Source organism: Phasianus colchicus, chromosome 2, assembly GCF_987193195.1.
Source record: "Phasianus colchicus chromosome 2, bPhaCol1.hap1.1, whole genome shotgun sequence".
NCBI classification, from domain to species: domain Eukaryota; kingdom Metazoa; phylum Chordata; class Aves; order Galliformes; family Phasianidae; genus Phasianus; species Phasianus colchicus.
In genome coordinates this window covers 47,956,465-47,976,305 of record NC_143437.1, presented here as the reverse complement: position 1 = coordinate 47,976,305, position 19,841 = coordinate 47,956,465, and the positions used below count along the sequence as shown (strand labels likewise).

Here is a 19,841-nt window from a genome sequence, read left to right as displayed (position 1 = left end):
AGGTAAATGAGTGCGGAAAAGGTGCGGAAGTGCAGCGCACTGCCACAGAAGAGAAGGGCATCCCCCGAGTCACATCGTAGGGCCGCCCGCGGCAGCACACAAACGCCGCTCGGCTCGGGCCTCGCCCCGCCCCGCCTCGCCTTCCCCGCCCGGGCCGAGGCAGCGGGGGGAGCGCCGGGCGCGCAAGGGCGGCCGGGAGCTGCCCATATCCGGGAAGCCCTCCGCGGCGGAGACACCGACAAAATGGCGGCGCCGAACTGAGAGGGCCGTGGCGGCGGCGGCGGGCCGTGGCGGAGGGAGCGAGCGGCCGCGGCGGGCAGCGCGGAGGGCCGCGGCGGTCGTCGCCGCGCGGGCGGGCGGGGCCGGGGCGCTGCCGCCGCCGCCCTCTCGCCGCAGGTAGGTCGGTGGCGGAGGGAGCGGGAAGCCGAGGCCTGGCTTCGGCGCGGGGACGGCCGCGAGCTCTCCGCCGGGGAACGCGAGCCGGGTCCGGAGCGCGCCGCCCCGCGGGTCCGCTCGGCCGCTCTTTCCCCGCGTTCCCCGGGGAGCGGCGGGGCGACCGCCGCCCTTCCCAGCGCGTGGGCCTGCCGCCGCCGGGAGCGGCCGGGGAGCGTGTGTCCGTGGGAAGAGCCGCGTCCCGCTGCGGGAGATAACGGGGCGGGCCGAGGGCGCCGTGTGCCCGTGCGCGGCCGGCCGCGCTCATCTGCCGCGCCGAGTGCGCCCTTCTGCGCCGGGCTCTCCTCGTCCTCTGGAGGCACTCGGCGCTGGCAGCGCGTCCTTTGGCAGGCGGCTCCGTGGCTGTAAGTGCTGGAAAGAATTGTTGCCTCTCCTTGGTTTGAATCGAGCGCCTGCAAGCTTAAGTTGATGGCTCCCAAATTCTTGGGAGAATCACGAGAGCAAAGGGGAATACCTGCTGTAGGGAACCTGCTTTAGCAGAGAGTTGCACTAGACAGTGTCCAGAGATCCCTTCCAGCCACTGCAGTTGTATGATTCTGTTGGTATGTGTCATTTCCCTTGGGTGCAATCAGCTCTTTCTGGTTAGAGGTGAATGACTCTGGTCGATCTCTTACTGAGCAGTTGAAATGTTCTTGTTTTACAATGTATACAAATGTCTCCAGAAGGAGGTGACCTGAATTTTGAAGTTCAGACATAAAGCAGCGTTAGCTGTAGTCAATGTAATGCTTGCTTTCTCTGATTTTGTTAAACTGGGAGACGGGTTTAATTGGCTTTCTAAGCAATTAAGACTGCTGTTTTACATAGGCATCTAACTGTTATTACTCAATCCTGCTGTCAAAAGAAACGATCCACCAAAGAGTGGCTGTTATCTGGGTAAGTTGCCCCAGCCTGACTTGCACCGTGCGGCCTTGCACGCAGTTGCACAGGCCCAGGTGAGCGGTGGCAGGTAAGCAGGATGGCAGCTTCGTGCTGGTGGAGCTTTAGCTGGATAACCCTGCCAATGGTGAACTAATAATCGCTCTTAACTTTGGCTGAATTTGCACAAGTAACCGAAATTACTGAACTGTGTCATTAAATGCTGTTGAATGAACGCACGTAGAGATTTTGCTTTTCTGGAGGTGAGAATTCCTTCAGATGCTATTTGCATGTGTCCCCGCACTTGTGAATCCAGTGTGTGTTCTGAAGCAGGTCTCTTGGAAGGAAAAGGAACATACCAAGCAAAAGTATTTTCTAGTAGAATTCTAGAAAAAAATACTTATTTTCTCCCTTTTCTTTGGAAAAAGCATTTTAAGCCAAGTGTTTTTCAATGCAGTCTTAAACATCGCGTTTTGAAAATGATCTTGAAAGTGGGCAAAATTAAATTTCTTTTAATTGCTCTCATGACATGCTTTCTGCTGAATCAAGATTTCTTAATACTTTGGACAAAGCCTCACTGTTTATTATTAAAACTCACTTAGATGCTTGGTAATCTTTTCCTTATTCAGTAGGTACTGAGGAACTCTGTGCTACCAGACTGCAGGAAAAAGCTTTAATATCAGTACCGAACTGTCTTCATTTAAAGTTCTGTACCTACCACAGAGCAAGGAAGGCTGTGGTGCAGTTGTAGCACCGAAGATTTAAGCAGTTCCATTCAAGGAAGTACAGTATGAAGTGATTTGCCAAGGCGAATGACATCAGGTGGTGGTCCTTTGTGTTCCTTCTTGCAGGCCTGGTTTGTGTCTTTCTTCTTTAAGCTTTCCAATTTCATTCATGTATGGGTAGCATGTGTATGCCACCCATATAATGTGTATGGGTGTCAGAAGGTTCTTTTTCCTATTAGCCTCTTGTCACATTCTTCCTCAGTTGTTGAATCACTGATTGGTTTATGGCAGTGCAGTGGAAGTGAAAACCAGGGTAAAGAAAGAGTGGCTTCTATGTGGGCTGTATGAAACTCCTTGGACGTGTTTAATTCAGATGTCTGTTGTGAGAAACACCTACACAGTACTTCAAGAGACAAATGATGCTTACGAGTATCTGGATCCTCAAGAAGAATCCTTCAGAAAACTTGGAAGACAAAATTTGAGTGCGTTGGTCTGTTGGGTGTTGAGCTGTGGTAAAGGAGCAGCATGAGTTAAGTTTTATCATTCTTCTAGTTGCCTCTGAAGACAGTGCTAAACATGTAATTTTTGTGTCTTGTACTGTCTTTAGTATATGATCTGCCTCTGTGGAGCAGTACAGACTGCAGAAGGTTTATTCCAGGGTACTATGAAGAGGCAGAGGCTCTGTAACCTCTCAGTGTGTCACCTTGGTTTCTATAGCTTTGCCACACTGGTTACAGTACATGCTAATGCACAGCACAAAGGCAGAAATTTTAGTTCACCACAGAGCACAGAGTTCTTTCCCTGATGAGTCAGGCCCTTCAAAATGCAGTTATTTTTTTTTTTTTGCAGAATTTTCTGTTTTCCTTACCAAATGTCACAGTTACGTTCTTAGTGAATTTAATGCTTGAGTTGTTGAACGATATTGCAATAAGAAAGTTTCGATTTTCTTTTATCCTCCTGCACCCATCTTTCTTTATATTAAAAAAATATATAACTATTAACAAAATACAACTGGATCCAGAAGGCTCAAGCTGAGAGACTGCCATAGCCTTGGAAAACTGAGACCTTAAATGAGATTAGGTGGTAGATGGTACAAGAAATCATAAAGTTTCATGTGATGAGATTGGCCATTTTTTATGTATGTGGCTGGTGGAGAATGGATAAATCACAGTAGTTATATGTATGCTTTGTACTTCCACCTGCTCATGGAGCTTGGTGTCAGGGCTTTTGAACAGCCAGTATGTTGGTCCATGCTGTAGCTGACTGCCTGGCAAGTAGAGCAGGCACCTTCAGCTTTCCAGGGTGCTGATGGAGAGAATGTGGGCAACAGATTGGGAAAAGACAGAGATGCAGTGATGGGGCTGTGTGGGGAAGCGCGCTTAGCAGCCATGTCTGCTCCTTAGGCTTTGAACCTTACCCTGAGTTCCTGTCTGTTCAAACTTGAGGCATCTATGGCATTCCTTAAAGTACTGTGAGGAGCCCAGCAAAGTTTCTAGTTACGTAAAGACTCCCTGAAGAATTTGGGAAGCAAACCTGTACTAACTGTGAAGGTGTCACTGCATGTCTATGTTTTATATGTAATGTGTAATGGGATTTTTGTTTTGTTTTCTTAACAGGATAACTGCTTTGGATTGTGACACACTTCAGCACTACAAGAATCACAGTTTAGGAGCAAACAGTCGCTGCCTTCGTGTGTTTTGAAACTACCAGCCAGCCTTTCTGGAGTTTTGCATTAGTGCGAGTCCTTGGTGAAGGTTGCATATATACATGTTTTCATGAAGAGAACTGAGAAGCCAGAAGGTTATAGACAAATGAGGCCTAAGACTTTTCCTGCCAGTAACTATACTGGCAGCAGCCAGCAGATGCTACAGGAAATACGAGAGAGCCTCAGGAATTTACCAAAACCCTCAGATGCTGCTAAAGCTGATCTCAACATGGGAAAGATGTCATCAGAAGATCCTCGACAAGGTCGAAATCCCCCCAAATTTGTAACATATCATAAAGTTTTGCAGGAGATAAGAAACTCACTGCTGCCCTTTGCAAATGAAACTACTTCAGCTGTCAAAGGAACATCAGAAGTTAATCGACAAATGCTGCAAGACTTACAAGCTGCTGGCTTTGATGAGGTGAAATATTTTATATTCAAGTTTTAGTGTTGTGCTAACTATAAGCTATCAGAGTGTATTGGAGGAGGTGTTGGTCATGGAATGTTTAAACAGCGTATGATACTCAAAATAGCTTTAAAATTTGGTAGAGTTAATTAGAACTTAATGAAGCTGGGATGAAGAAGGGAAACAGAGATCTAGAGAGATTTTGCTATTTTTCATTTTTTGCACTATTTGCAGTGTTTACGGTAGGGATTGTTTTAATTCTAAAACCATATTAGACAGAGAGAACTGGACACTTTAGAACGTGGATTTTGCCTTTGATACTCAACAGAACTTCAAATTGTGCCCAACTAAAACACGTTGATAAAGTATGGACATTCTAAAGCGAAAAGCAGTATCACATATTTCAGGATTAAATTTTAATGATGTTTTCCTATCTGTTGTTAGTGGATGGAAAGTCACTGAGAAAAAATGTTATAGCTTTTTTTTTTTTTTTGCCTGACAAAAATATTTAAGAAGGTATACTATAAAAGCAATTTCAGGTTATCTTCTCTGCAGTTATGTTCTTAAGACAAAAATGTTGAGATCACAGCACTTGAAAGTACAACTATTCTATTCTGCTATCGTTGTTACAAAAAAAAAAAAAAAAACGACATAAGAAAATTAGATAATTATGCACTAAACTTACTTCAGTTCATTCAGTATGTGAAAGGAGTTTGAAATATGGTTTCTAGGAATATAAAATGAAAATACTTAGAGCTTCTGTGTTTTTATTGGGGATTGCACATCTATGTAAGTTACACCTATTCTCATTCCTTCTCTGTAAACCTGAAAAGCAGATGAAAACAAAACACAAACTAGCAAACCATTCTGCCACCCTGGGGTGGTACAGTGCTTCCCTTTTCAGGAGCATGCTGACTGCCCTAGCAGCCAGCTCACAAGTTCTGTGATGCTTTGGTATTCACAGGGAGGTTAAGAGGAGGGAATTTCTCTAAAGCTATGAAGTGGTATTTCCTCAATAATGTCCCAAAATAAGGTGCTGATTGTGGGAAAAAAATGCTCTTTCCTCTATGAGATCAAATGCTGTAATTTTTTGATCCAGCAACGTCACCTGCTCTGTAAACATCAAGGCTATCTTGTTTTCTATATGTATGTACTTCTCTGTTTTGTTCATTTTATTATTGTTTCTGAAGGCAGTGCTTATTTCATACATTTGCAGTGTCAAAAACATACAGATGTAGTGAAAGTATAAATGTGGGTTTGAATTTGAAATTGATACTGACCTCCTCCCTTCTGAGCCTTCTTGGACTTCCCATTGATTTTGCTGGTAGATGAATCATAGAATGGCTTGGATTGGGAGGGACCGTAAAGATCATCCAGTTCCAGCCCTCCTGCCATATACTGCTGTAACTTGGTGACTTGTTCAAAAATAATGTGAACTGAAATGATGGCTTTGATATGACAAAGTATGGCCATAACAGATCACTGGAAGGCAGTGTAGTTAATTAAAGGGAGTCACTTGGTATATGATTTTTTTCAAATTCTGAGTTAACTGTACAATATCATTTCAATAAAAATGGGAGAGGACTGCCTGACTTTTTTAATCACCTGTTTCTTGACCTCAGTCTCATTCAAGTCCAGAGAAACACCATTGATCCATAATGCATTTTCATTGACAAACCTGGGATTGGTCATCTGATCAAGGCTTCTCTTTGGATCTCTAAGAACACAGCAAATCCCCACCACAAAAATAACAGAATTTCTGCTAATATTGTTAGATTTACTAGTAAAAAATACTTGAGGAGAAGCTAACGGATGTTTGTTGACATTCCAGGCTGGAGAAAAATGAGTAAATGCAATAGTACTGAATGTCACATTTGGATATCTTTTATAGAATAAGTTAAGTTAGGTGGGACCTATATCTGTTATCTGAGTAATGCATATAACTAATATCTAGAATAGACAAACTGTAAGAATAGTGTGGTGACAGTTAATATCAAAATATAGTTGTTTTTTGGAAGATCCAGACTATTAATTTTTTGGAGGATCTGTTTTGGAGAAAACCTTGTTAGATTATTTTCAAGTTGATTGAGGGAAATCATTGTGTACTTTGGTAAAGTTACTGGAGGATATTTGGCTAAATTCGCATGATTTTTATTATTTTTGCCATTTTTAGTAACTTTTTGTATTTAATTTTCCCTTTAGGATATGGTTATACAAGCCCTTAGACAAACTAACAACCGTAGTATAGAAGCAGCCATCGAATTTATTAGTAAAATGAGCTACCAGGATCCTCGTCGGGAACAGATGGTTGCAGCTGCAGCAAGACCTGTAAATGCAGGTATGAAACCACCAGGTAGGTATATTCATGACACTTCAACTCATTAACTGAGTTCTTACTGGTGAAAAATACAAAAGAGCATACTCTTTCATGTGCTCAGAGTAGAAGAGAGGAGGTGCTGAGATACAGGGTTTTGCTTTGAAGATTATTTGTGAAGTATATAATAGAATTCTTTTGAAACGTGAGTATCTTTGATGTGAATTTAAGACTTTTTTTAAAATATCTACTTGTTTTTACATTTTGTCTAAGAATCACAGAATCATAGAATCGCTAAGGTTGGAAAAGACCTCCAAATCATGCAGTCCATCCATCACCGATATTTCCAACTAAACCACGTCCCTCAGTACAACACCTAAGCAACATCCTTGTATTATGTTCAAGGAATGATATCAGATCTCAGTTTTTGCCTAGTTCTTGTGATGCTTGTATTTTTTCTCAGTCATGTGCCATTTAGAAATCAGTGAACTTTTGTTTGACTTAAGGTTGAATACTCAACAGTCGTCTCTTTAAAGTTGTTTTAAATCCACAATATAGATGTGAGGAAAAAATGATAGTCAACAGTAGCAATCTATAGCATTTATTTTCAGTTAGCCTCTGAAGCAGAACTAGTTGGTGCTTGTATGAAGCAGCTAGCTAAATGCTACCATTGAGCTGTAGTTTTCATTATTACTCGCAAAGTTATTATAGTTAGCATGTTCTTTTACTGAAACGATAGAAATATTCTGTTATCTTTTTGTAAAAGCAGGGACTGTACAGCAGTCGGTTAACCGCAAGCAGAGCTGGAAGGGTTCTAAGGAATCCTTGGTTCCTCAGAGACACGGCCCTTCCCTGGCAGATGGAGTAGTTTATCGCTCAGAAAGTCCCAGCTCTCAGCCTGATGTAGGAAGGCCGCTATCTGGATCTGGCATTGCAGCATTTGCTCAGGCTCACCCTGGCAATGGACAAAGAGTGAATCCCCCACCACTCCCCCAGATAAGGAGCGTCACGCCACCTCCTCCACCTCCTCGAGGGCAGACGCCCCCTCCCAGAGGAACCACGCCACCGCCACCTTCCTGGGAACCAAACGCTCAGACAAAGCGTTACTCTGGGAACATGGAATATGTGATCACCCGTATTTCTCCAGTGCCACCAGGCGCATGGCAGGACGGCTATCCACCTCCACCGATGAATCCGCCACCCATGAACTCTTCCACTCAGGGTCAGAGAGGCATGAGTGCTGTCCCCATTGGAAGGCAACCAATAATCATGCAGAGTTCGGCCAACAGCAAGTTTAGCTTTCCCTCAGGAAGGGCTGGAATGCAAAATGGTAATTGTCAGGCAGAGTTCATAGTTCACCAGAATGTCGTGTCTGGGAACTCGGTGAGTCGCCAGCCACCTCCATACCCGATGAACTCAACTAATAGGCAGAGTCCTACAGCACTACAAATGCAGGCAGGGGGATCTGCTCCCCCTTCAGCATACACCAATGGGAATCTTCCTCCAACAATGTTGGTGCCAAATAGAAATAGTCACAACATGGAACTTTATAATACAAACGTAGCTGGAATACCTGCATCCTGGTCACAGCCCCCACCTGTGCAGCCACAGTCATCACCTGGCAATGGGCATGAAATCCCTGCATGGCAACCCAACCTTCCAGCACGGTCAAATTCTTTCAACAACCATCATGGAAATAGACAGAGTCACCCTAGCAGCTCTCAGCCTTCAGCCACTACAGTAACGGCTATAACACCAGCTCCTATTCAGCAGCCAGTGAAAAGTATGCGTGTGTTAAAGCCAGAGCTACAGACTGCCTTAGCACCAACACACCCTTCCTGGATGCCGCAACCAGTACAAACCATTCAGCCTATTCCCTTCTCTGAGGGTCCATCTACAAACATGGCTGTTATGCCACCTGTTGCAGAGGCTCCGAATTACCAGGGTCCACCCCCACCTTACCCCAAACACTTGTTACATCAGAGTCCATCTGTCCATCCTTATGAGACTGGACCCAAGCTTAGCAAAGAGGAACCACCCATTTCATCTAAGGAGGAAGAGAACGAAAAGAATTATGAATGTGTTGATTCAGCAGACAAAGAAAAGAAACAAATTACAACATCGCCCGTTCCTGTTAGAAAAAACAAGAAAGATGAAGAACGGCGAGAGTCTCGTATTCAAAGCTATTCCCCTCAGGCTTTTAAGTTCTTCATGGAGCAGCATGTGGAGAATATACTCAAGTCACATCAGCAACGTTTACATCGGAAGAAACAACTGGAGAATGAAATGATGCGGGTAAACTCTTTCTCCTAAGTCTTTGACTAGAATTGCCTTACCGGTAGGACAGATAGAACAGATACGTAGAACATTATGGTACAGCATGGTGTTGAGGGCTGTTTTTAGTTTTTTCAATTTCAGATGTGGCAGTTTCTTCATTACTTTACTTATGTACTTCATTGTCTTCTTAGAAATTACTTTTGTGACATAAGGTTTCTGCGTGTCTGAACACAGCTCATATGGCTTATAATTGGTAAGGCAGAAGAAGCAGGATTTCTATATGAACTGTGATTTAACTACTAAGCTTATAGTTTATATTCAGGATTTTACTTAATCCTGCTTTTTTCTTTTTTGAGTGAGCTCTATGCAACGTTTTAATGGTATGTATAGGTGTGTATAAGCAGACACTGCAGGGATGAGTTGGTACACCTTTTATATAGTCACCTGAACAGTGATACCTTTTTGCATTTTGTTCCACTAGTAAGAGAGTTTTTGAAGTTCATCCCTTATAAAAACAAACAAACAGTGTTTAATTTTATATTTCTAAAATGAGAGTGATGTGGTACTTTTTGGCAAAGTATTTAATCCAGACTTTAAAGGTGTCTGTTCAAACAAGGTGTAACTGAATGGGATGCTAACAAACACCTGCAAGAATATACAGAAGCAATTTCTTTGCACATACCTGAAGTCAGTGGTCTGTTCCTGAGATTTCATGTTCTGTGAAACTAAATCTAAAAGGTTAAAAAAAGCAAGTGATGTATGCATGTGTAATTTCAAAAGTGAAAATTATGAGAAGTAGATTATTAAGACCTGCAGAAATGAAGTTTTGAGATGCATTTTATATATTCTTAGCAGCTGTAGTTGAAAATTGGATGTAATTGTGATGGGCCTTTTGAAAGTGCACTTGGCTAATGCCACTTTCTTGAAATGCTGCTTTTAAAATCCATGTTTTCTTACTCTTTGAAAATTCTTGCTGTAAGCTATAGTGTTTTACATTTGGTTAATCGTAAGATATGTAAATGTTAGCAAGATTTCCTGAATTTCTTTCTAGATCTTTATTCTTAGTTTTCTCTCTTTCCTTTTCACTTCCACTAACAGCTGATTTAAACTGTTAAGGTGTGGGAAGCTTTCCTGAACTCTCTAGCCTCCATCCCTGTGTAGGCAAGTAAGATTTTTGGAGCAACAGTATTTTTTTTTATTAAAGAGTAGCATGATCCCTTTTTAGAAGTCTTTGCATGCAATCCTGCATCAAAATTAAGCATGAATTTTATTTTGACTATTTTTTAGTACTGAAAAGTAAGATAATAACTCATGTTGATTTGCAAACATCACTTTCCCTTCTTCCTGTGCTGTTCCGTAGTACCAGAATCATGTCTTAGGCAAAGACACTGATTGTAAGCTTTCTTGAATGTTTTCTTTGTACATTTAAAACATTTAAAGTGAATGTCTTTTTTTTTTATATGAAATAAATTTTATAATATTTATGCTAGATTAAAAGCTGGGATGTTTAATAGCAGACTGAAGCAGGGGAAATGCAGTATTACACTGCAGCAAGCCTCTTCTCTTTCATCAGGTTATAGGACAGAATTCCCACAATAGTGTACTATATTTGAGGTCTTCATGATAAGGAGTAAGGGTAACTAATTCACTGCATATTGTTAGGAAGTTTAAGAGGATTAAACAGGTATCGATCCCCCTCTTTTCACCTCCTTGGTAGGAATTTTGAAAATCAAAAAAGAACACAGTGTATCCCAGCAGAAGTATCTACCTTCAGGAGATGCTGTATTTCTAGGATAGGTGATATATTTGTATTCTGTTGGGCCTTTTGGGGGACTAAGTGAAGGTCTGTCAGAAATATTTAATTTGAATGTGTGAATTTACTTCCCTTACACTCAAGTGCCCAAGTATTATGCTAGATATCTGTGTCACAAATAGAAACTTAACTAGTCATGATTTAACGAACAGATGAGAAGAAAATAAAATGAGAGTAAATGGTGTGATAGTAGATAGCAATTCAAGAAACTTGTGCCTGATGTTGAATAGAAGTTACGGGAGATGTGAGTACGTATGTGTTTATGCAAAAATAGTAAATTTTTGGTAAATTCCATAGCTGAGAAGTCTTGTAGCAAATTACTGCAATGTGGGGAGAGGTCAGTTTGTGACAAACGTTTACTTTAATGAATGGCATAGAAAAAGTGAAAGCTGTATTTGGGTGAATACATGCCAAATTAGGCTGCGTAATTTGGATTTTACAACAAAATTGTTAGAATGCAACAACAAGAAAGCAACAGGAACTTTGGAGATTGTATTTTGTATGTCTTGCAGTGATTAACTCCTTCCTAGTGTTTTGTGATCTCCTGGACCATTTTCTTTGCTAGTTATCTAACTGGTGAGATTCTGTTTGTGTGCAATTGGCACTGCCCTGAAGCAGACTTAATGGTGCAGGGGGCACTTGAGAAGCTGACATTCTGTTGTCTGAAGTTTAAAAAATGTCGTCTTGATCTTTTGAGTTCTTCAGAAATGCCGCCTTCTGCATTGAACTGTACCTTAAGCACATTCATCTACAGAAAACTTGAGATGCTTTCCACTGTATCTCTCTTTTCAAGGGCATTGCCTTGGTATTCCTACAGTAACATGGAGATCAGTTGCACACATTGGCTGTACTTGAGGTAGCGAGTTGAATGTATTTCTCAAATCTAATCTGAAGCTAGCTCAATCTAGACCTAACTGCTGCTTTTCTGGCTTAGATGAAAAATTTTGTCTCAGATTTGAGACAGCTTTCTCTATGTAAATCTTACTGCTATTCACTGTAAATTTTTTGTAGTCTCTTTTTTTTTAAGCTTATAAGAAAATCTCTGTGATTCTAACAGTGTGGGGTTTTTTGTTTTGTTTTTGTGATTGACATATGGTATACTGAAGGCATTTGTAAGATATTGAGTGATACCTAATTGGTCTTTCAATCACTCCTTTTTTTCTCAATCACATATTACGTTTTGTCGCAAGTTATATTTTAAGTTGGGCGAAGCGTAGGAGTCATCTGTTAACAGACAGTTTATACACGCCTCAACTAGTGATTGTCTAATCCTGGTGATGGTCTTGGGGTAGTATTATGCAGATAGTATCTTAAGCATTGTAGTGTTAGGGGATAGAAGTTGCAACATCTGGTATCAAGCATCAGTAAAATACTGTGACACTAAGAAATTGGAAACTTGTGCTGAGCAACTGTTGTTATGTTTACAGGGTTTCAGTTTATGCTGAGTTCCATTTTATGGTTGGAGTGTCCAGGAAAAAAAAAAAAAAGGAGAAAGTATTCGGTAGGTTGCACTGGCAAATCAGTGCTGTCGGCTGGCAGTTTTGAGCAAGGTGGACAGAAAAAAAATTGAAATGCTATAAAAAAGGAACATTAAAAATGTTGAAAATATTTACAGAAAACAAAAGAAGGAATGAACATAAAGCCCTGTGGTAGTAACATCACAAAGGAAATAACAATTCTGAAGAAAAAATTTTCTCATGTTAAAACCAAAATGAAGGATATCCTGATACCAAGGCCTGAAATTCTCCTTGATGGATGCTATTGGAATGCTTTAAAGGAATTGAAGCCAGAAAAACACACCAGTAGGAGGAACCGGGGCTGGAATATGATGAGAATGCTTTGCATGGTTATAGTAGATAAGAGTTTCTGTGCTTTAGGCTGTGAGTTTCACGTGGCTTGTGAGTATTTCAGCTGTCAGAGTGCTAGTGGTATTGACCAAACGCCAGGTATGTTCATTCAAGATAGTGATACTTGCTGAGAAATGATAGTGGGTGGAGGAGTGAGCCACTTCCAAGAAACTCCGTCCAGCTTACTGGTACATGGAGAGCAGCAGAGAGAACGTGACCGAGGCCCTGTTAGGGAGAGGTGGAACTTGTGGTAGGAGGGAAGACTGGGCCTGGGCTTGTGGTGGAGGTGTGCCCTGGGGTTGGGCGGGCAGTAGGAAACAGTGCCAAGGTTTAAAGTTCTGCCTGGTGTAGATAGACGTGAGCGTGGGAGCGTTGTATCCCCTCCTGTAACTGAGATTACACTGATGTGGCCAGGATGATTAGTAACACTGCTTCAGCTAGGGTAGAGTGTAGAAGCCTTTCCCACTGCAGCTCCTCTGCATGTCTTGGCTGGTTTTTGCTCTGCATGAAGCATCAGGGAGACAGTTAATGCACACTGTTATTCTGATTAATAAAAAACAGGACAGGTAATACTTAACAGTATTTTGTAAAACATTTCACAAAGGAAATAACTATTCCTATTTTTTGGGAATAGGAGCTGAGAAACAAAGACGTGAAGTAAGATTAAAAGGGTCTTCTTAGTCTCACATATATAAGTATTTTGTTTATTTTGCTTAAGTCTTGTAATGATAAGAAGATCACCTAGAACTAAGAGTACTATTCACTCTTCAAATGTAATTCTCTTTTGCTGCACAGGTTGGATTGTCACCAGAAGCCCGAGATCAAATGAGGAAAATGTTGTGCCAGAAAGAGTCTAATTACATTCGGCTAAGAAGAGCTAAAATGGACAAGTCCATGTTTGTAAAAATTAAAACCCTGGGTGTTGGCGCATTTGGAGAAGTTTGCCTAGCAAGAAAAGTGGATACTAAGGCTTTATATGCAACAAAAACTCTGAGAAAAAAAGATGTGTTGCTTAGAAATCAGGTTGCTCATGTTAAAGCTGAGCGGGATATTCTTGCGGAAGCTGATAACGAATGGGTGGTTCGTCTGTACTATTCATTCCAAGATAAGGACAATTTGTACTTTGTAATGGACTACATTCCTGGAGGTGATATGATGAGTCTCCTAATTAGAATGGGTGTCTTTCCAGAAAATCTGGCACGGTTCTACACAGCAGAACTGACCTGTGCAGTTGAAAGCGTTCATAAAATGGGCTTCATCCACAGAGATATTAAACCTGATAATATTTTGATAGACCGTGATGGTCATATTAAATTGACTGACTTCGGACTCTGTACAGGTTTTCGATGGACCCATGATTCAAAATACTACCAGAGTGGTAAGAGAAATATAAAACGTTGTTGGCATGTTATTCTTTTGAAGAAATTAAATAATGTGTCAAAAGATGATTGCAACGTTGTCTTCATGAACATTATAGCATCTAGCAGTGTTTCTGCACACCATTCAAATTACAGAAAACAACGTTTAGGGAGCATTTCTGAGTGTAGGTATGCATTGATTGCCTAAGGAAAGAAATTAAACTATGATGCTGAAAGTTTGTCCCACTGGTATCTTATATTTGGAGAGAAAAGATGTAGTGGCATAATTATGTAGATAACTCTATTCTGAAGGTAGGACTGATGTTTTAGATTGATCATTGTTGAAAATCTTCCCTCGACCATCCTTGTAATTGTTGATTTCTTTTAAAACCCTAAATGATGACTTAAAATAGTGGTTTAAAAAAAGCTAGAGGAAAAAAAAAAAAACAATTCAGTGAGTGATGAAATATAGATTTATATACTACTCTAAAATTAACTTTTTAATTCTTAGAGGCTTGTTTTTATTTTAGAAAAGAATTTTTGAATTACTGTTAGACCAGGCTACTTCAGAGTCTCTCAAGAGAAAGCAAAAGCATTTGCGTTATTCCAGATAAGAGATTGAAACCAATTACTTGGAAGGCTTAAATAAAACCTCATTAATTTTTATCTTTTGGTAATTAGCATCAATTGATGCTTTAAATGTTGTTTTTCTATCTTTGTATAAGAGCAAGGACGATATACACACTGTATAGTCAGTGTGGTTATGTTAAGAAAAAAGTTGAGAAGAATCAAACTTTCTCATAACTACTCTAAAAATTAACTTCTCAGATGTCATTTGTATCATAAGCAAAAAGTCAAAATCCTGATGTTTTAAGACTTTTCAGTTATTTTTCTTGAGTTGTGAAATAGTTTCTATTTTGTAATAAAAATATAATAAATGAAGAGAATTTAATTCTAGTTAAGCTCTGAAATGGCCTTTCTCAGTTTTGGCATTTTTCTCCCACAATTGCAGGTGATCATGCCCGTCAGGACAGCATGGATTTCAGCAATGAATGGGGTGATCCAGCAAATTGCAGATGTGGAGATCGGCTGAAGCCACTCGAACGTAGGGCTGCACGTCAGCACCAGCGCTGTCTGGCCCATTCCCTTGTTGGCACGCCTAATTATATTGCACCAGAAGTATTGCTACGAACAGGTAGTGCATTTATTTTTATTTTTATCGTAATCTTCCTGCAACTTAACTGGCATTCCAGTAGCAGCTTCGCCTTTCTTACACAACTGCTTTTCCCAAGCATATATCTTGATAAAAACAGCTATTAATATAAAAATCTTAAATGTATTGAATAGAATTATCTTGTGAATTTGCAGGATTAAATATATACCGAGGCTTTGACTACTTTTTTTTTTTTTCTCTCCAGGTTACACACAGTTGTGTGACTGGTGGAGTGTTGGAGTAATTCTCTTTGAAATGTTAGTGGGCCAGCCTCCTTTCCTGGCACAAACACCTCTGGAGACACAAATGAAGGTAACTTTAAAAATGTCATGGTAATAGGTAGAAAAAGTTGAAAAAAGAGGGTTGAAATGAGCATGATCTTTCTAATTTATAATAGAATCAAAGGTGATTTTTTTGAGAGTGCTGCTCTCTACAAGGATGGCAGTATTGTAATTGTTACAGTGGTGGTGTACTCATTTTGTAAGAGGACTTTAAGAATTACATTCATGTATTTTATCTGGTTACGCTGCAACTGTACTAAGTAAAATCACAGTTCAGATCTCAGCCATCCTCTATAACTAGAAGTGAGTACAAGAAGTTATTAAATCCACTTTCTTCTCATTATCTAGCAATCTGAGTGGTGTTCTGCTACCACTTGGGTTCCATCCTCACTTATTTGCAGAAGATTTCTTTTTGCAGTATCTGCAGGTGCTCAGCATGTGGGGATAGAAGAAGAGCAGTTTAGCGTGTCTGCTTAGGGTTGCTGGCACCTTGGAGCTGTTGGTCTCTCCCTTCCCTGACCTCACCTGGTTCAGAGAGACTACAAGGCTTCTGCAGTCTTCTGCAGCGCAGTTTTTACAAAAGAGCATTCAACTTCCAAGATATTAATAGGCCCAAATGTACTTCTATATTGATGTGTAACTTTAAATTTGTTCACCTTTCCAATAAATTAAATAAGTAAACATTCATTCATTTCACCTTCTTTTAAGATTGTGAGCCCTGTTAGGCACTGTTTTTTATGATATCTTGTAGGTTTATGGCAGGTATGTTCCATGCCAGACTCTGGTTTAGATCTGGACTGTGAATAAACTTTATCTAAATTTTGACAAATTTTCACAGAAAGTGTTCTTTCTGTTTCTGAAAAAAACAGCTTCATATTTGCCCTCATTAGTCTGAAAATGTTATTTCTGTTGAGTGATCTTTTTGATTTTCACAGGTGATCTTCTTTTTTATGAAGTTGTCAATAAAATAACACATCTTCTTACTTCAAAGGTTATCAACTGGCAAACTTCCCTTCATATTCCACCTCAAGCTAAGCTGACTCCAGAGGCCTCTGATCTTATTATTAAACTATGCCGAGGGCCAGAAGATCGTTTAGGCAAAAATGGTGCAGATGAAATAAAAGCTCATCCTTTTTTTAAAACTATTGATTTTTCAAGTGATCTACGGCGGCAGTCAGCTTTCTACATTCCCAAAATCGCTCATCCTACGGACACATCGAACTTCGATCCAGTCGATCCAGATAAATTGTGGAGTGATGATGATAAGGAAGGAAATGTAAATGATACACTTAATGGATGGTACAAAAATGGAAAACATCCTGAACATGCCTTTTATGAGTTCACATTCCGAAGGTTTTTTGATGACAATGGCTACCCATACAACAACCCAAAGCCCATTGAGTATGAGTATAGTAGTTCCCAGAATTCAGAACAGCACTCTGATGATGAAGAACAAGCAGGTAGAGGGGTTCAGAATCGTGACCTAGTTTATGTTTAGCAGAGGAGTAAACACTAAATAAACGGTTTATTTTGCAGCTGACATTTTTGAAAAGTGTTTTCTCTGAACAGAATTGAGAGAAGATTGCTAGGGTGAATATATGCACGTTCCTTATTGTTATTTTAAACACTAAGTTGTCTTTGCTTTCCATCTCTGTACATTTTCCAAAATACATTTCCAAAATCCAGGAAATTGCTTTTCAAAAATTAATTTATTCCAACATTGTCAATTATTTAATTTAGAAGAGATTCGATGTTAGGTGAAAAAATTATCACTTGAATTTTATCATTGATCTCTGTACTCTAAGTACTTAAAATAGGAAATAGTGATTTATTTTTTTCACCCTGAAATGATGCCTGATATCTATTTGTACATATACTAAATAATTTTAAAAAAACAAGTCTTTGTTTCAGATTTTTTAATGACAGTTCTTCCTTTGCATTGACCAAATATAAAACTAAATTTACACTAATAAAGCTATCTGATAAGTTTGGCAGCCTCTTCCTCCCCTTCCCCGTACCCTCACTGCTCACTGTATTTAGTATATTTATTCAGTGTTGGGGAAAACTGAGCCATCTTATCTGGTGAAACATTTCCAGCTGCTGCAGTAATGGCATAGTTCTCAGCTTTCAAACAGGAAAGAGTGTTGGCTATACTATCATTGTCAAGTGATAAAGCGTTAGAACTGGTCTTTTAAATACATAATTGAATCTGACATTAATAATGCTGTAGTATGTGAGCAGGGGTCCTCGCTCAGAAATAACTTGAATGTCTCCTGTCATCAGTTCTCATACAGTTTTGAGAGACAGCAAGCTTTAGGAAAAGTACTTTTTGAAATCCAGTTTAATTTTCCAACTACAACAGAACTGTAAAATGCATTTTTAAAAGTATGACTTTAGTTGGAATTTCTAGTTTGAAAACTAAATTTTATAATAGTTTCTTTATTATATGTTTGAAATAGTAATGAGAAAAGAGCAGAAATTAAGGCTTTTGAGACTTCTTGTAGAGGCTAGTTTCACTTGCTTTTAACAAGTTTCCTCCTAGTGACACTAGCAGTGAGAAATGTCATGCACCCAATCTGATCTGTTAGTTTTCCTTGGTACATTTTCAGTGGTTCATCTTTCACAGCCCAGTTCAGAACAGAACTAGTAACCTATGTCTATCTGCTGCATATTCTGCATTCCTCTTTCACAAATTCCCACAGCAGGTGAACAGGTGTTTCTTTGGTCTCATGGTGGGAGGGCAGTGAGCCTGCTGAGGTTGCTAGGAGCAGGAAGCAAAGCAACCCTGTGAAAAAAATTCCCTGGAAGAACACCAGGAGTTTCAGGTGAGAGGCGGAAAGAATTACTTTTATTTCTCTCTATCTTGCTCTATTCTATGAATTCAACACAGCAGTAAATAAAATGCACTATTTTTAGTAAACTTCATTCCTTTTAAAATCCATCCTTCTTGGAATTGAATTCCAATAGATAATTCCAAATTTATTGTAATAATGTGTAATATTAGTGCTTTCTTAAGTTATTATTTTGTGCCTCTGCATTGTCCTTGTGTCTGTTCTTGCAGCAATCTTCAGTTACTAATTCGGTTTTCTCACTAAACTAGTCTAAGAAATTCTTGTGCACTTTCAGCTATTTGTTGCCTTTCTGTGCTCCAATTCAATACCTGTTTTTGTGCCAGTGCAACCATTTACAATGCTAATTATTGGCTCAGTGTAAAAAATGGTCTTTAGCATCTGGACGGTTGTTGTAGTGCATGTTCATTGAAGTGAACCAGTGTGGTCCAAAAAAATGGCTTATGTTGGCATAACTGAGGGAGGAATGAATTGCAGTGAGTAAAAAGGGATGGCAGTGTGGAAGCTTCATAAACAGACTTTGTCACAAGAGGTTTTTTTAATTCACCCTTCTTCTTAGAAGTGTCTAGAATTAGAAGATGCTTTTTAAAAAAAAAAAAAAAAGCAAACAAAAAAAGACAGTGCTTTTCATAACCAGGTAGATATTTTCTACAGTGAAAATGGGCTGTAGCTTAATAAAACAATTCATGTTCTGTCCAGCTGTTCTACAGCTGTTGAAACAGAAGAGCTTTTAAGATTCATTTCATTTAGTTTGAATATTATAAAATGGTTGCAGTGTATAGCTACTCCATTTTATGTAAAAAAGATTGTTTTCAATGTAAATAAACTCTTAAAGATTATCCTCTTTCATAGCAAGTATCCCAGTAAAACTGGTCTACTTTGCTTGGAGTAAAGTATAATATATTGCTAGTTAAAGGTAATTTAATGAAACCTACCTTACCGTTTGTGAAGTTTGCAGAGAAAATAATGTCAGTTCTTCATTATTAAATTGACTGTTAAAATTGCTTTTGTTTATCTGAGTGTATTTCTCCTTTGTTTGCTTTATATTACGTTATTATATTCCTATTTAATGTTGTGACTGGTCTCTAGCTAGTGAGTTTAGAATACAAAAATAAAAAAAGCCACCAAAAACAAAAACCCAGAAGGGTCCAGCAAGGGCACCCCAATTCTGTATGAGCAAAAATGATGGCTTTTAATAAAAGAAACTGAGTGTTTTAAGGACATGCAAATACTGAAATATTAAATATTATTTTACCATTCTGAAACAAACATATTAGGAGCTCGCATTTTTTTAGACATTGGTAGATGCTTCTAGCATTTTCTGTTACCTTGTGTTAGAAGTTGTAATATTCCTTGTTTGAATTTTGCCGTCCGTATGCTAAAGCATTATATGTTTCTTTGCAAAAATGCAGTGTGTTTCAGTCCATGTTTTTCTCTAAAAAGAAAACATTACTTACGTAATGATGGTGCAACTCTCCAACATATTATGCCTTACCCATGTTTGAAACGTCATGTTTCACACACTTTGAGTCTGTTGAGATTCTTTGTAGCTGCTGCTTAAAACATGGGTATTGTACTGGCTACACATCATGGGGATTGGTTTATACTGGCAGTAGAGAAAAGGCTCCTAACCAGCAGCTGTGGAATTATGCAGTGAGTTTTAGTTCAGATTACTTTTCTCTCTCTGTAAAGCATGAAAACAAATTTCTCATATGTGTCCTTGTATACATATAAATTGTATTTAT

At 39.5% G+C, this 19,841-nt stretch overlaps 1 protein-coding gene across 5 annotated transcripts; it reads left to right on the top strand.

The window, feature by feature from the left end:
- The first annotated feature begins 193 nt into the window (after positions 1-193).
- On the top strand, positions 194-19,100 carry LATS1 (large tumor suppressor kinase 1). 5 transcript variants are annotated; one of them, XM_031612075.2, is made up of 8 exons: positions 194-396; positions 3,650-4,159; positions 6,347-6,482; positions 7,228-8,753; positions 13,191-13,773; positions 14,766-14,948; positions 15,172-15,278; positions 16,239-19,100. In XM_031612075.2, the coding sequence occupies exons 2-8, from the start codon at positions 3,809-3,811 to the stop codon at positions 16,743-16,745; spliced, it is 3,393 nt and encodes a 1,130-aa protein (XP_031467935.2). In that variant the 5' UTR covers positions 194-396; positions 3,650-3,808; the 3' UTR covers positions 16,746-19,100. The 5 variants fall into 5 exon arrangements, with proteins under 5 accessions (XP_031467935.2, XP_031467929.2, XP_031467911.2 ...); XM_031612069.2 differs by having other exon boundaries at positions 7,225-8,753; XM_031612051.2 differs by having other exon boundaries at positions 6,347-6,497; positions 7,225-8,753.
- Positions 19,101-19,841: the final 741 nt, after the last annotated feature.

Bases quoted from the DNA above. Each gene is read 5' to 3' on its own strand.
- LATS1 (XM_031612051.2), top strand. From the start codon at position 3,809: ATGAAGAGAACTGAGAAGCCAGAAGGTTATAGACAAATGAGGCCTAAG. The intron at 8,754-13,190 runs GTAAACTCTTTC...TTTGCTGCACAG, and splicing joins TGGAGAATGAAATGATGCGG to GTTGGATTGTCACCAGAAGC. The intron at 15,279-16,238 runs GTAACTTTAAAA...CTTACTTCAAAG, and splicing joins CTCTGGAGACACAAATGAAG to GTTATCAACTGGCAAACTTC.